The sequence below is a fragment of the Balaenoptera musculus genome, chromosome 14 (genome assembly GCF_009873245.2).
Source record: "Balaenoptera musculus isolate JJ_BM4_2016_0621 chromosome 14, mBalMus1.pri.v3, whole genome shotgun sequence".
Lineage (NCBI taxonomy): Eukaryota > Metazoa > Chordata > Mammalia > Artiodactyla > Balaenopteridae > Balaenoptera > Balaenoptera musculus.
This window is the reverse complement of record NC_045798.1, coordinates 31,581,719-31,595,985: the sequence shown is the minus strand read 5'-3', so window position 1 is coordinate 31,595,985 and position 14,267 is coordinate 31,581,719. Positions and strand designations below refer to the sequence as shown.

Here is a 14,267-nt window from a genome sequence, read left to right as displayed (position 1 = left end):
AAGATAACAACCAGCCTGCACCACGCCGGAAGCATGGGTGTACCAAGGTGTTTGGCGTTCTGGGAAGGGCCACCTCAGTCCATATTTCTTTTGTAAATTTTCCCAACCTGGGATTGTCCTTCCTACACTGATCCTATGCTTGTCTCCATGAAATTCAGTTTTTCATGTATCTGTTGCATATTTTCGGTGTATGGGACACATGCCAGATTTGCTGGGTTTGCAGAAATAAGCAGTTGAAAGCCCTTTGCATGCTGGCAGGTAATAAGCAGGTATAACGTGGCGTAAGAAGGGTGTCATACTGGCAGAACTGGCACATCTTATCAGAGCACCAACAGAGAGCATCCATGGAGAAAAGACTTTGAAGGGGTGTGGCATTTGAGATATTCTTTGAAGAATGGATAAAATGTTCAGCTAGATAAAATATCTGAGTGGGAGGAGAACATTGTGAACAGAAGGAACGGCATGAGTAGGAGTCTGGACCGTGAGGTCTGCTTGGGGATCAGGCAAACCACTTGTCTCTGAACATAAAATATGTGTGGCTAGAAAGGAGAGTAGTAAAAAAAAAAAAAAAAAGGATGAAGATGCTAGTTGTGTCCAAATACAAAAAAGATCTTTACCTGCCAGGCCAAAGTTAATTTCTGTTTAATTTCACGGGCAGTGGTTGGAAATGGAAGTTTATTGAGCAGAGCAAGTCAGCGCCATTGGGATCGCACTTGGAAGGGTTTTTGCAGTTACTGGTATGGAGGGGATGCAGGAAGTTACCAGAGCCTGAAGATGGTGGCGGAGGGAATAAAAATTTGGAAAACATATTTGAGAGATATTTCAAAAGCTTCTTAGACTTGGCAGTTGATTGGGTTTTGGAGAAGGATCGCCAGGTTTTGTGCCTGGGTGACTGAGGAATTCTTAGAGTCATTAACATAGGGAGTTCACCAGGTTTTGTATACTGAATTTACTTATACTAAAATGAGTCTGTAATTCTAACTTGGGGAAAACACATAGCTACTACCTTCTTCAGGAAAAAAAAAAAAAAAATCTCTAATCTTTACTTTTGGCTCTGATTTCCTGCTCAGTCCTCCTCAAAAATGTTCGATCAGTTCCTGAAACTAGAAGAAATTTAAAGTTCAGAGGAGCTAAAATACTGCAAGCTAACTTTTATAGTTTATTTTTCCAGGCCATTCCTGAGTAGAGATAGACAGGAAATGAATGGTTACTGTAACTGAGATGTTTGTAGTGTAAATACAATTTGTTAACTTTAGACCATTTTCCTAGGTTTTATTCCTCCCATAACTCAAATTGTGTTTTATTCTGGGGAGAGAAAAAAATATATAGGTGATCTAAAAAAATAAAGTTAAGCTGTACTTCTGATTTTCTGTGCAAATTGTATCCTATAAATTATACTGTGACCCATCATTTGGAGAACTCCAAAAAAAAAAAAAAACCCTAAATCTTCATTTCCTTTGTGTTTTCTAAAGGTCAAATGCTGCAAATACTGGCCAGATGACACAGAGATCTACAAAGACATTAAAGTCACCCTAATAGAAACAGAGCTACTGGCAGAATATGTGATAAGAACATTTGCTGTTGAAAAGGTAAGTTTTCACACTGCTTTGAAAAGCTTTGGTCAGACATTAGTGATACCAGCCTCATTAAGTTATCTGGGATAATTCATACGTGGTCACACCTGAATGCAGGTAGGCTCTATCCAGTGATTTCTCAAGAGTGCATCTTGCCCTGTGATTCTGTAATAGCTCAGTTCCGTCTTTGAAGCAAATCATTCCCATTTCATGAAAATCTGTGTTTTGCAACTAAACCGAAAGATACACCTAGCTGTCTACTTCCTTTTTCTTTTTAACCTGATTGTTATCGTTCAGCTCATCTCTCTGTCCTTGTTCAGAGACAGTTCAATAAATGTCCTTCATGCTGTATGTCCATGTGGGTTTCCCAGTGTTGAGTTCGTATCAACTGTGGAGACACAGGTCCTAACTCCTCCTGGATCCCCTCCACCTCCTTGAGGCTTTTCCAGCCTATGGTTTAATATGGACTGATGGATTTTCCAGGTGGAGGCTTCTACCTGGAAACACACATAAGTAGACCCGGGCCGCTCTTGCATGAACCAGCGCTTCCATCCATTCCCTCCCATGCTGGTTTCAAACCTCGGGCCCTGCGGGCGTGGGCTCCTGAATGCTGTGCTCTGTCCCACGGCCTCACCCCACATGCATGGATGGAGCTGCTGCTCTGTGCCTTCTCCACAGGGCGTGACGGGGAATCTCCTTGCTCCCCCTCTTTCTGCTGACATAGGGAGGGACCGGAAGCGAAGCAAACTGCAGTCCATCCAGAGAAGTGTCACAGGTAGGCTGTGGGGGGTAGTGGAGGTGACGTGGCTGACAAACGCTCTGCCTTCCTGTCCTCACCTTGCCTTCGAAGAAGGGGACCCACGGTTTTGTCTCTGAGGTCCCCCGGCTTCTGTCCATGGCTGAGTCTTACACTGGATGTGGCGATGCCGGCACGAATTTACCAGTGGCGGGTGCCCTTGCAGGCCCCGAGTTGTAAGCAGTGGACCAGGGCAGTTAGCTCCCAGCCCTCCTCCCGACTTCTCACTGCATCTCGATGCACTTTCCGGATTAACGAGACCAGTTTTAGGAAATGAGGAAATTGCGGCGTTTGCTTACTGGCTCATTTACCCTGATTTTTTCAACTACCTCTTTCGGTTTTCAAATCCCTGTTTGTCATACAATCACAAGGCTGAAGAGACTTTCATTTATTTTAATCTGTTTCTCATACTATTTAGCTTTTTTTTTTCCCTCAGCCTGTCTTTTTTAATAAGCAGGCAGGAGGCTTAGAGACTTCAAACAACGTGGAGTTCTGGCTGACTCAATTCTTCAAGTTCTGGACCTCACACTTTGATGTCGGGTTTTTCCCTTCTTAGGCAGGATTGGGGGTAAAAAAAAAAAACATATGGAGGATTTTTGTGTGGCTCTTGGCAAGAGCACTCATGAATAACTGCATTGAAACAGATAGTGATAAAAGACCCGGAATATTTTCTTCTTTAAAACAAAAAAAAAGCATCCAAAAGCCATCACTTAAATATAGAGTTCTTTGAACAATAGTCAGCTCTCTAATAAGCTGAAAATGCATCTCTGTGGCTAAAGGAAGGATTTGTTTGTCTTTTTGCTCTTTTTTTAACCTCTTAGTGTTCTCGGCTACATCCCCAGCTGCACAGAAATGTTTCTGAAATACCCAGCTATTTAGTCCTCAGACAAGCAGCAAAGAGGTAGTGGGAGGAAGGAAAGGACTTGAGGAGCTTGTTAAAGCGTTTGGGGAAATCAAAATGACATGTTGCAGGATTTTCTAACGGGGCAATTGGAATCTCTAAGGAAAACAAATCATTAGTACATCTGTGGAGCACTTCTTGTAGGTTTCAAACTTCCTCATTAGAAAGGAAACTTAAAACAAAAAAAAAAAACAGCCAAGTGAAGTGTATACTTTGAGAGTCTTCCAATTCTGATTCTATTTTGAGAGTATTCGCATCAGGGGACCTAAAGGTGAAACATGGGTTTGGGCTCCGTTCTGCAAACAAGCAGGCAGGCTTGGAGCCTGAAACTGGTCAGTTCCTGTTTTGCATGGGATGGTCATCCTTCCTTTCCCCTGTAGCTGGTGACTCCAAAAGCTGAACAGCTTTTAAATAACAAAGGGCCCATCGTGGCAGGAGGAAGACAGCTGAAAAGTTTCTGTGGATCTAGGCTGTCTGGTGACTCTACCTCTGCCAAAGCTGGCAGAAAGGAAGCTGGCGATGGACCCCGAGTTCTCTCTGCCTAGGAGGTACCTGGGGCTCAGAGAGGCAGGGATATATGGTCCTGAGTCTGCAAGACAGAGCATGTGCCTAGGGATTCATCCATCCACACATATTTATCAAGCACCCGCTCTGGGCTAAGCACTACTATTTGTCGTGGGGTCTTCTTTCCCAGCTATTGCAAGGAAAAGGAAGTGAATAGCTCGCTTTTCCTGGGTTGGCCAAAAAGTTCGTTCGGGTTTTTCCCATAAGATGTTAACGGGAAATCCCAAACGAACTTTTTGGCCAACCCAACATATAGCGTTAATACTTATTATATTACGTATAATATGATACTCATTTATTTAGCATTAAATCTTGTTAATGAAAAATGAACAAAAAATATACTTGATATCAAGTTGGGAAATATTTGGGCTGTGATCACTGATCACATCTATGATTTTCCCCCCATATATATTACAAAACAGTGAAAGAAGAAACTGCCATGTCCATGAACAAGAGTGAGAGGTGACTCACAAGCCATTTCCATTGCTCATCTTGTCAGTAGTGAACATATTAGAGGGTGGAGGTTTATTTTGGGAAAAGGTTTGCTGCATCCCAGACACTGACATTTACCCTGCTGAGAAAATGAGTCTTAGATCAGTTGGACGCCCAGCCCGTGTTGGACGGAGTTCGGGTTCTGGGGATGCTGGATCTGAAATCTAGCAAAGCTAGAAAGGGAAGTGCTCAAAAAATTAAAATTAAAAACAACAGTGTATGGGAGACATAAATGCCCTTTTGTCCTCTTTGGAATGAATTAATCTTTATTATAGGCTTTCCCACTTCCTGGGACCACCCCTGACCTGCCCCGTCGTCCTGTGTAAAGCCAGGGGAGTTCTCAGGGGTTTAGAGGCTCACCATCTGTCTTCTGATGGAGGCTTTAGCCAAATGTTACCATGGTTTCAGTGATAGAAAGTGTGGGCTCCTAACCACCTAGTAATCTTGCTCTGGGGTCACAGAGCATATTTAGCAGATGACAGTGTTCATTTTCCTTTGTGAATCCCTGACGACTTAATTCCTTAATGCTTCAACCCCCCTAAAGAATAGCATGATTTTCAAAGAGAAATAAAGCTTCAGCACTTGTGGGTTATTAAACCAAGACAAATGAACGCCCTGATGGCAAACAAGTCTTAACTTTAAAACCTATCATTGTTTGCCTCTTCTAGTCTTTCAAAGGACATAAAAATTCCGAATTTCTTCCTGGCTACCTCTGCATGAACAGCGGCTGGTGGTGAAAGTGACAAGATTCCTGGGTGATTAATGTTAAGATAATAAAACCAAACCCAGGGCCAGTGGAGAAATGGTGTCCAGGAAACAGTGCTGGAAAGAGAGAAGGGGGAAAGTCAAGTCTGATCTCAGGTTACCTCCAGCCTTGATTCTGGAAGTAATTGTTGTTTTCAAAGTAGACTCTTGTTTTAAAACACAGTCTTAATACATAGGCTCATAGTTAGAAAAAAAAAAAGATGGATATAAATCAACTTAGTTATTCTCAAAACAAGAGTAAATTTTAAAATAATTAAAAACACTTGAAGTCTGTTTCCTTGTGCCTTCACTTCGGTTCTATGGCGGACCACCCTCTCTCTTCAGGTTACTGGTCTAACATTGAATTCCAGCAAAAATACCTCTGGATTTCCATGGTTTATATTTCTTGGCATGCCCGTTTCCCACGGGCTGACCACTGAAGACAGGAGACACCATCTCCATATCTCTGCAGCCCCAGCCCCTGGAGTCAGGCCTGATGCATTGTGTTTGCATCTGATGGTTGGTGATCAGATGAATGGATTAAATGTTTACCCCAATTAAAGAGAGAAACCTAACAAACTCGAGTTGCCGGTGAAAAGTGGTTCTCTGGCCTCTCTAGTTGGAAAGTGGTCCTTCTTCCAGTGGCCTTTCCGCACATCCTCAGCGTGTGCACAGCCCGAGTGCCTGGTGCAAACGGCACCAGAACACAGAAGAGCTGAACAGGGGTCTGCATCTCAGCAGCTGGTCTTGAGCGCACAGATACCCCTTAGTTCCTTCCCGTCCCCATTGTGTGCATCCTCTGTGGGCTCGCTCCTCACACCGTAGGATCTAAGTGACACACAAACTGTTAACAGAGCGTGCGTTAACAGGCTTAGAAAGAAGGCTCAAGGAATCCCAGCAACGCATCCATTTGCTGCCATTGCACCTGTTAATTAGCGTTTTCCCCTAACATCCCCTCCCCTTTCACCCCCACAAACATCTTCCTCCCTGTGAGGAGGCTTTCAAAGTGCGTGTTGCACCAAAGAATGACCCTCTTCCCAGCAGCTCACTTTCCCAGCCCCGGGCTCCCTGACTGCTTAGGGGTCCTTGGCGCCCTCCTGGCCCCTCACCGTTTGTTCTCCTTTGTTCTCTTCCTGTGCTGTGCTGACCGACCCCTGGCAGCGAGGTGTTCATGAAATACGCGAGATCAGACAGTTTCACTTCACGGGCTGGCCGGACCACGGCGTCCCCTACCACGCCACCGGGCTGCTAGGATTCGTCCGGCAGGTGAAATCCAAGAGCCCGCCCAACGCAGGCCCGTTGGTGGTGCACTGCAGGTGAGGGGGGCCCAAAGCTCCAAAAGGAAGCCCGGGGAGCCGTGGGTGCGGGTCTCCTCGGGGTGATGGAAACGTTTGGAAACTCGATGGATGCGAAGGCGCCAGGTGCCACTGAGTTGTGCACTTTACGATGGTCATTGGCGTGTTATGTGAGTTTCACCGCAATAAAAATCTAAGCGGAAGCAGGAGCACAGGAATCCTTTCTCCTCCACTGACTGAGCCCTCTCTCTGTGCAGCGCTGGTGCGGGGAGGACCGGCTGTTTCATTGTCATCGACATCATGCTGGACATGGCCGAGAGGGAAGGGGTGGTGGATATCTACAACTGCGTCCGGGAGCTGCGGTCTCGGAGGGTGAACATGGTGCAGACCGAGGTACAGCAGCTCCCGACCGCCCGCCTGCCCGCCCTCGGGCTCTGACCCCGGTGCCTGCCCTGCACCCCACCTCCCAGGGCAAGGGGAGAGAAGAGCCAGCAGTTCTGTCTTCAGAACCCCCCCAGGAGAAAAAGTGAAGCACCTGGCCATCCTTCTTTCCCTCCCTCCCTCCTTCTTTCCTTTCCTGTTTCTTTCATAAACACACAGAAAAGGCCAGGAGTCTCCCAGGTAACAGAATCTGCTCCCTGAGCCTAACTTTCCCCTTACTTCTGTGTCCAGGGTCCAGTCGAGGCTCTACGTTTAAGCATTCGGGGATTCAATACCATTTCTTTTTATTGTGTCTTTTAAACTAGCTGGTAACCAGAGCGAGACCACTCCTGAGAATAGCCAGGCATTTGCCAAGTGGCCTTTAAGGGTAATCTCTGTGCATTTCGTTCTCTTCCTACTGTCCTTAAAAATCCTGTCCAGTGGCCTGGTATCATGGGAATTCGCCCATTTTCTGGAAGTACTCTATACCGACTAGTACTTCTGTAAGTTAGAACTCAAGGTGTATCAGGAATTTAAGTATTTGAGAAAAGATATTCCATCCTGCTCCTAGGAAATTCACATTTTTACTACTATTTGATCCTTTTAAGTAGGCATTACACCCACCACCTGGAAAATGATTCATGAAGTAGAATAAGACTCCCTTACATTTAGGTTGTGCATTAAAGTTTACAAAAGCCACTGGGAAACCTAATTTCATTTTTTAACTAACAGAGAAGAATAACAGAAACTGTAAATGCTGCTTCCATGGTCTTTTTTCTTTAGAAGAGAGTTTTTGTTTTAAAGATAATAATGATCATAATGTATTTTCAATGTACTTAACAGTTGATCAAATGTCACCACATCCCCTTTTTCTCACTCAGTCCATTTCTGAGGTGTTGTTTAATAGGACTGGGCTGTTTTCGAGAATTAAGAATTCGAGTTATTTATAGAAATTAAAGTAAAAAGTAATGGGCCCCTTTTGCATTTCATGTAATTGGAGAGCAATAATAAATATGCTAACACTTTACTAATTAACTGTAGGGAAAGCCAGGGCCAATTCAGAATTAGAGGGTTGGTTTTTAAACTGCAGGCTTATACGTACACACGAGAGCTCTTCCCTGGACACATAAGGACTTTCGTAATCATCGCATTAATTAATGTTTCAAAGTAAGTAGCTCTAAGTGCTCAGAACTGTTGATTTTTCATAGTGATGTCAAGTTTCCCTGGACTTTCTTTGCACTGTTAATTTGGTCAGCACATTTCTCTTTTCATTATATGTAGGTAAGATTCTGCTATTTCCTCATCTGAAATACTGAGTTCCAAACTCGTGGGACCAGAATTGCAGGGACAGTGTAGCTCCAGTCACTCCCACATGACAGTGCTTGCTCTGGGATTTATCAGTGTCTGAGTGGTTTTCATCGATCTGTTTACGGCTTCTGCACTGAGCCCCTGTTTATCTCTTCCTCCCACTATACTGTACTCCGCACATGGCCAATCACCAATGTGCCTGCCGTCTCGTTGGGGAACAGGATTACTGGTTCTGGAATAACCCCCTCCTAGCGGTCAGGTCGTCTCCCCTGCTTTCTCTCTGGTGGGAAGGCGTTGTCTGTGATGGGTGGACCATTGTTCTGTTTTCCTGTCTGTGTGGGGCTGCCTTCCCTCCTTCTCTTAGTTCTTTCTGGTTACCTTGGTTTCTCTACTACTAACGAGTCCCGTCTGCTTTGCCAGGAGCAGTACGTGTTCATCCACGATGCCATCCTGGAAGCCTGTCTTTGTGGGGACACCTCGGTCCCTGCTTCCCAAGTCAGGTCTCTCTACTATGACATGAACAAGCTGGATCCACAGACAAATTCAAGCCAGATTAAAGAGGAATTCCGGGTAAGTCATGCTAAAGGGACAGGCGGCCGGCTGCGACCTTGCTCCTTAAGAAGAATCTCAGAGTCGGCTCCTGAACCCTTGAGCCAACACAGGGTTTCTTAGCCTCGGCACTGTTGACACTGGGGACTCGATCATCCGTTGCCATGGGGGCTGTCCTGTAGGATGTTTAGCTGCATCTCTGGCCCCTACCCACTGGATGCCAAAGGCCTCCACCACACCGTTCTGACAACCAAATCATGTGCAGACATTGCCAGTGTCCCCCCGTTGAGAACCACTGGTGTAGCAGAGCCAGGCCCCCCCTTAGCAGGCAGACACCACACCATCCCACAGTGTAACACAGGTGCAGCCCGACCAAGCAGGGTGCATTCAGGGTGCTTGCCGGGCAAGAGTTCTTCGTGCAGTTTCTCATATTCACGTTGGGTCTAAATGCACCTGACTCTGGGCCGAACTCTACCAGCCTCTTACCCCCAAGCGCCCAGATGTCCAGCCCTAGTCGGACACGATGGCACGTAATCCTGCACACCCACAGTGGTCCTTTTGTCTCATGGGCACTGTCTGTGGACCAAGTCCAAGGAGCGTAAAGAGAAATAAAAATCCAGCTGTGTCAGTGGGGTTCGGGGAGGAGGGGGACATCAGCTGCAGGAAACGTGGGTCTCCCGAGGTCTGAGACGGGTTCTCTTCCCAAGTGTGTGTCCTCTGTCCTCTAGACCCTGAACATGGTGACGCCGACCCTGCGCGTGGAGGACTGCAGCATCGCGCTCCTGCCCCGGAACCACGAGAAGAACCGCTGCATGGACATCCTGCCCCCCGACCGCTGCCTGCCCTTCCTCATCACCCTCGACGGCGAGAGCAGCAACTACATCAACGCCGCCCTCATGGACGTGAGCCCCCTCGCCCCCTGGGCAGGATGTGGGGGGATGGTCCTCCGGGGGCAGCGCCTGTGTTCTCTCCTGACTCCTCTGCCCTTGTTTTTTTTTAAGATGTAACCTGTATTTTCAACAAAGTGCATTTCAGATTCCATATCTGTTTCTGCGTCGGGACCAATGTTCTTAGTCTCTCTGAGACCCCCGGTCCAGGCGGATTGATAAATGAAGGATGTCTCGGTTACTCTCTGAGCACTTCCATTTTTAACCTCCTGGCCGGAGAGCAACAGACAGCTATTAAGTCACGAAAGCAGCGAAGTGGGATAATATGGTTTGCAGCATTATTTCAGTTCCCATTCCTCCTCATTTGGGCGGTAATTAACATGGGGGAAAAATTGCCTGTCAGCACAGATAGTACACAACTCATTACTTCCTGTCAGTCTGTTTACTTCTAACTGAATGAACATTTGCTGTTCAATTGATGGGCAAAGTGAACGGGTATTTTCAGTGCTAATATGGAAATTTTAATTCTATTGGTGTGATATCAGTAAAAGCGTATTTAAACTTGTTTGAAGCCCTGCAGAGCTGTAAAAAGCATGTGTGTCCTTTGATGGCAGGAATAAGTAACACCATCACACATTTAAACCACAAGCGAACAGATTTTAGGAAAAACAGAACTATTTTAATTATGCATATTTTAAAGTAAAGTTAAATTTTCTCCATTAAAGTAGTTATGTATAGGGCTAACATTGCCTTTCTACCAGAAATACCAAAAAAATTATGAAATACTTATTAAGTTTTCTTAGTATCGAAGTGAGATTATTTTATCATTATTATTCTGCAGATGAGTCTGTATTTGGTCTGTTTTGGCATTGACAATGGTGATAGAATTCAACAGTTGTTAAATACATTCAGTGTTTTATGTCACAAACTCCCATGTGTACAAAATAACTTAGCTTCCTCCTGTTACATTTTCCTGGGTATATTTGGATCTTTCTTGTTTGTGTTTGCAGAGCTATAAACAGCCCTCGGCTTTTATAGTCACCCAGCATCCTTTGCCAAACACAGTGAAAGACTTCTGGAGGCTGGTCCTGGATTATCACTGCACGTCTGTAGTTATGCTGAATGATGTGGATCCGGCCCAGGTGAGACTCGAGAATTATGGCCGTCAGGGCCCATGCCCGGGGTCAAATCTGTGTTTGCTTTGTTTGCACATGGGGAAGTTCAGTCCCCCGGTGGCAGGTCACAAACGCCAGGCAAGGACGGAGAACTGGAGATGCTAAAAACCCGTGTTAAAAACCAGACGGGATTAGGGGTGGGCGCAGAAAATAGTCTGAAACCAGAAGAGATGGTGGGAGTGACAGGGCGAGACAGGGTCAGAAACTGGGCTGTTACCGAGGGATAGAAATAGTGACCAGATGGGCTCCCCTGGTGGCGCGGTGGTTAAGAATCTGCCTGCCAATGCAGGGGACATGGGTTTGAGCCCTGGGGAGATCCCACATGCCGCGGAGCAGCTAAGCCCGTGCGCCACAACTACTGAGCCTGCACTCTAGAGCCCGCGAGCCACAACTACTGAGCCCACGTGCCTAGAGCCCGTGCTCCGCAGCAAGAGAAGCCACCGCAATGAGAAGCCTGCGCACCGCAACAAAGAGTAGCCCCCGCTCACTGCAACTAGAGGAAGCCCGCATGCAGCAATGAAGACCCAACACAGCCAAAAATAAATAAATAAGATAAATTAATTTTTTTAAAAAAGGAAAAGAAATAGTGACCAGAGGGAGATACAAGGTAACGGGCAGAGTCAGAGCTGAACCAGAGCCTGAAGGTCGCAGAGCAAACAAACCAGGACTGTGAAGAAAGGCTGTCAGCCTCTGACACAGTCCCAGATCCCATCTGGGAGCATCTGTGCGCCTCCTGGCACGGCCCACTTGGAGCCCTCAGGTGGCATTCGTCATGGAGGGGGTGGCAGTGCAGGCCAACACGCCATTCTAAGGGACAGCAATTACTTTGTCAACTCTTTGGTAAAGATATTAAAAAGAAATGAAACTGGGACTTGAAGATAAGAAAAACTCAGAATGATCAATGGGGCTTTTTCACAGCTCTTCTTCTTAAACATAAAAAGGCAGAGAACTGGGTGGTGGTGACTCAGTGTTAGTAATGGAGTGAGAAGCATTTTTTTAAGGGACTTGTCAGGACAGCGTGAGCACAGGGGCCCTGGGAGCTGGATGTATTATTGCCTTAGGGCCCGGCTATTCCAATCGAGGGCTGACCTGCTGTGACAGAGGCCCTTGTTAAGTAGTTTGAACTTGGCGTGTTGTAAGAATAAACTTGCTCTGGAACTGAATTAATTTTCTATCTCATAGGCACAAATCCTTTAAAAAAAAAAAAAAAGTCTGAAGTATTGCAGCATCCAAACTGGACGAGATTTTTCCTTCCTAAAATCCATTTGATTGTCATCAATCTGCCATAAATCCCATGGACCTTCACTTCAATTCTGTAATGTTTTTAATTATGTTTGAGGCACTACATTATCTTGTTATGGCTCTAGCCTGAAGACTAGTTAATGAAATAATAATGATAGTCCTGTCCTCATCTAGTCCTTTTTACTTAAGAAGCTTAAATATTTTAGGAGCCTTCCCCAGTGATTCTTCTCCGAAGGATAGATGGCAACCATTGATAAAGACAAGCAGACACCACAGCTGGGGGGACTTCAAAGACACAACCGGAAATAGGACCAAGGATCCTGATTTTCTAACTCACAATGCCATGGGTTAAATGTCACTCATTCAAGAGTCCTTAGTCATAGAGGATAAGCGACGGTTCCCTCTTCAGAATCGTTGTTTTTCCCCTAATGTGAATCCTGAAATGTAGTGATACACTGTTTTTTTATCATTAGTGAACCAGACATCAGTGATTTTCACGTGTTCCTTCTGAACGACAGTGTTTGAATTCTAAAGCTGCATTCTAACCCCAAACTGTCTGGACTCACACCCGGCGGGAGAGACAGAGAAGCCCCAGTTCCATTCGGCAGACAGAGCCAGTATTGAGAGTCAGAGAAAAGTTGCTCCTGGGATTCAGCCTTTTAGAGAACACTAAACGGAGCATTTGAACCGAAAGTCTTTGCAATTGCACAAGAATAGCCCTCAACTACTTTAAGTATTTATAGGTCCGGTTCATGGACATGATATACACTATTTAAGCCATTTTCCACACGGTTTCCTTGGGCAGAATGCAGAATGCCGTGTGCCAGGAGCCAAGCACCAGCCTGGGCCGTTCCTGTTTCTCGTGTAAGTGACAAGCTTTAGATCAGGGCCTGAACTGAGAGAACGAACAGAGAGCAAAGCTGGCTCAGTCAGGAGAAAATGGGCAGGACGGTTCAAATGTGCATGTTTGAGCTTTTATGACCAGCTCAGCTTCCCATCATACACCTGTTAATTTTAACAGTGGGTACCCTCGGGTATCAAAAAGAAGATAAAACTTCAGCAGGCTCTCTTTTGACAAGGCAGTTTTAAAACGTCACCAGGAAGCACTGATGAAGAAGGAAAGATTTTGTGGAAGCATTATTTTAAAATAATAAATGTAATTTCTAAAATACTATAGACTTAGCTAATGTAAAAAGGACACTTAGTTACCCTACTTTCATTCTTGATCATGAAATCCAAACCTTTAACTTCTGCAATAGAAGGAGGGAGATGGCTTCGGTTGACCCACTGAAAACTATCTTACAATCTTGGATGTAAATCAACTGTTGTAACTTTTGATGATGAGATTTCAGATCCTTTGGAAAATAAAAGTCATCAGTAAAAGGAATTTCAAGCAGTAGGTTCTCCCTTCGTGGTACATCATTCTGCTTAAAATGAGATGTTCTTCATCTGCTCTTGGCCCAAAAAGAAACAGATTGTAAAATAATGAAGTAGTTCCCTCTTGCCCCTCCCCCCAGCCATTTGTCCCTCAGGTAAATCAGAAAGAAAAAAGTTAAATGCTGCTCCCAAAACATCACTGCATACCAAGTCCCCAAAGAAGTTTCATTTCAGACTTTAAATGCCTTAATTAAGGTCTTCAGGCTTTTGAAAAGGTTTGGGAGAACAGATCATGGGGGTTTCTCACCTATCTCCAAGTTCAGTGTTTCTGTGGGGCAGCAGTAAATGAAAGCCCCTCCCTCATCAGCCACCCTACCCAGCACCCCGCCCTCCACCCTCGTGTCACATGCATCACATTCTTGCAAAAGTCCTAGTTTCCCAGTATCACCAATACCTGGAGTTTGAGACTCTAGGAAATTGTGTCTTTAATTAAAGCCACCTCCGGGTAAAAACAGCAGAGCAGTTACTCTTATTACACCAGGTTTCCTAGATGTAAGCTGGGAGGGTTTGGACCAGAGCATGAAAATGCAACCCAACACTGTTATCAGTATCTTGTCACAAAACAGCCCTGTTCTTAAAAGTGATTACGAACTGCAAGGCAAGCCCAGACGGGAGGATGGAGATTTGGGCGTTAACAGGTATGTCTTCATCTCAAGTGTCTTAGGTCTTATAGTGGCAGCTCGTGGCATCTCCCCAGGGCCTGAGAAGAGTTCCTTTCAGCAGCGAAAGGGATCTTACAGCATGTGTTCAATAGCACCCACATGACCTCCTTGGGAAGCAGAATTCCACGTGGCTTAAAGATGCTTTCGGAGAAAATGGAGTAAAAAGTACTAGACAGACAGGTGGATTTAAGGGCTCAGTCAACAAGAAAGTCCTCAAGTCG

General features: G+C 45.4%; 1 protein-coding gene across 6 annotated transcripts in view; it reads left to right on the top strand.

Annotated features, from left to right (window-relative positions):
- The window catches only part of PTPRM (protein tyrosine phosphatase receptor type M), a 749,712-nt gene that overhangs the window by 714,833 nt on the left and 20,612 nt on the right, over positions 1–14,267 (top strand). For 3 of the 6 annotated variants that reach the window (XM_036823982.1, XM_036823981.1, XM_036823980.1), the window contains 7 exons: positions 1,473–1,589; positions 2,299–2,349; positions 6,233–6,387; positions 6,624–6,759; positions 8,515–8,664; positions 9,372–9,545; positions 10,541–10,672. In XM_036823982.1, the coding sequence (XP_036679877.1) occupies positions 1,473–1,589; positions 2,299–2,349; positions 6,233–6,387; positions 6,624–6,759; positions 8,515–8,664; positions 9,372–9,545; positions 10,541–10,672 (915 nt within the window). The remainder of the gene's footprint in view (positions 1–1,472; positions 1,590–2,298; positions 2,350–6,232; positions 6,388–6,623; positions 6,760–8,514; positions 8,665–9,371; positions 9,546–10,540; positions 10,673–14,267) is intronic. The other 3 variants (XM_036823985.1, XM_036823984.1, XM_036823983.1) reach the window with 1 other exon arrangement.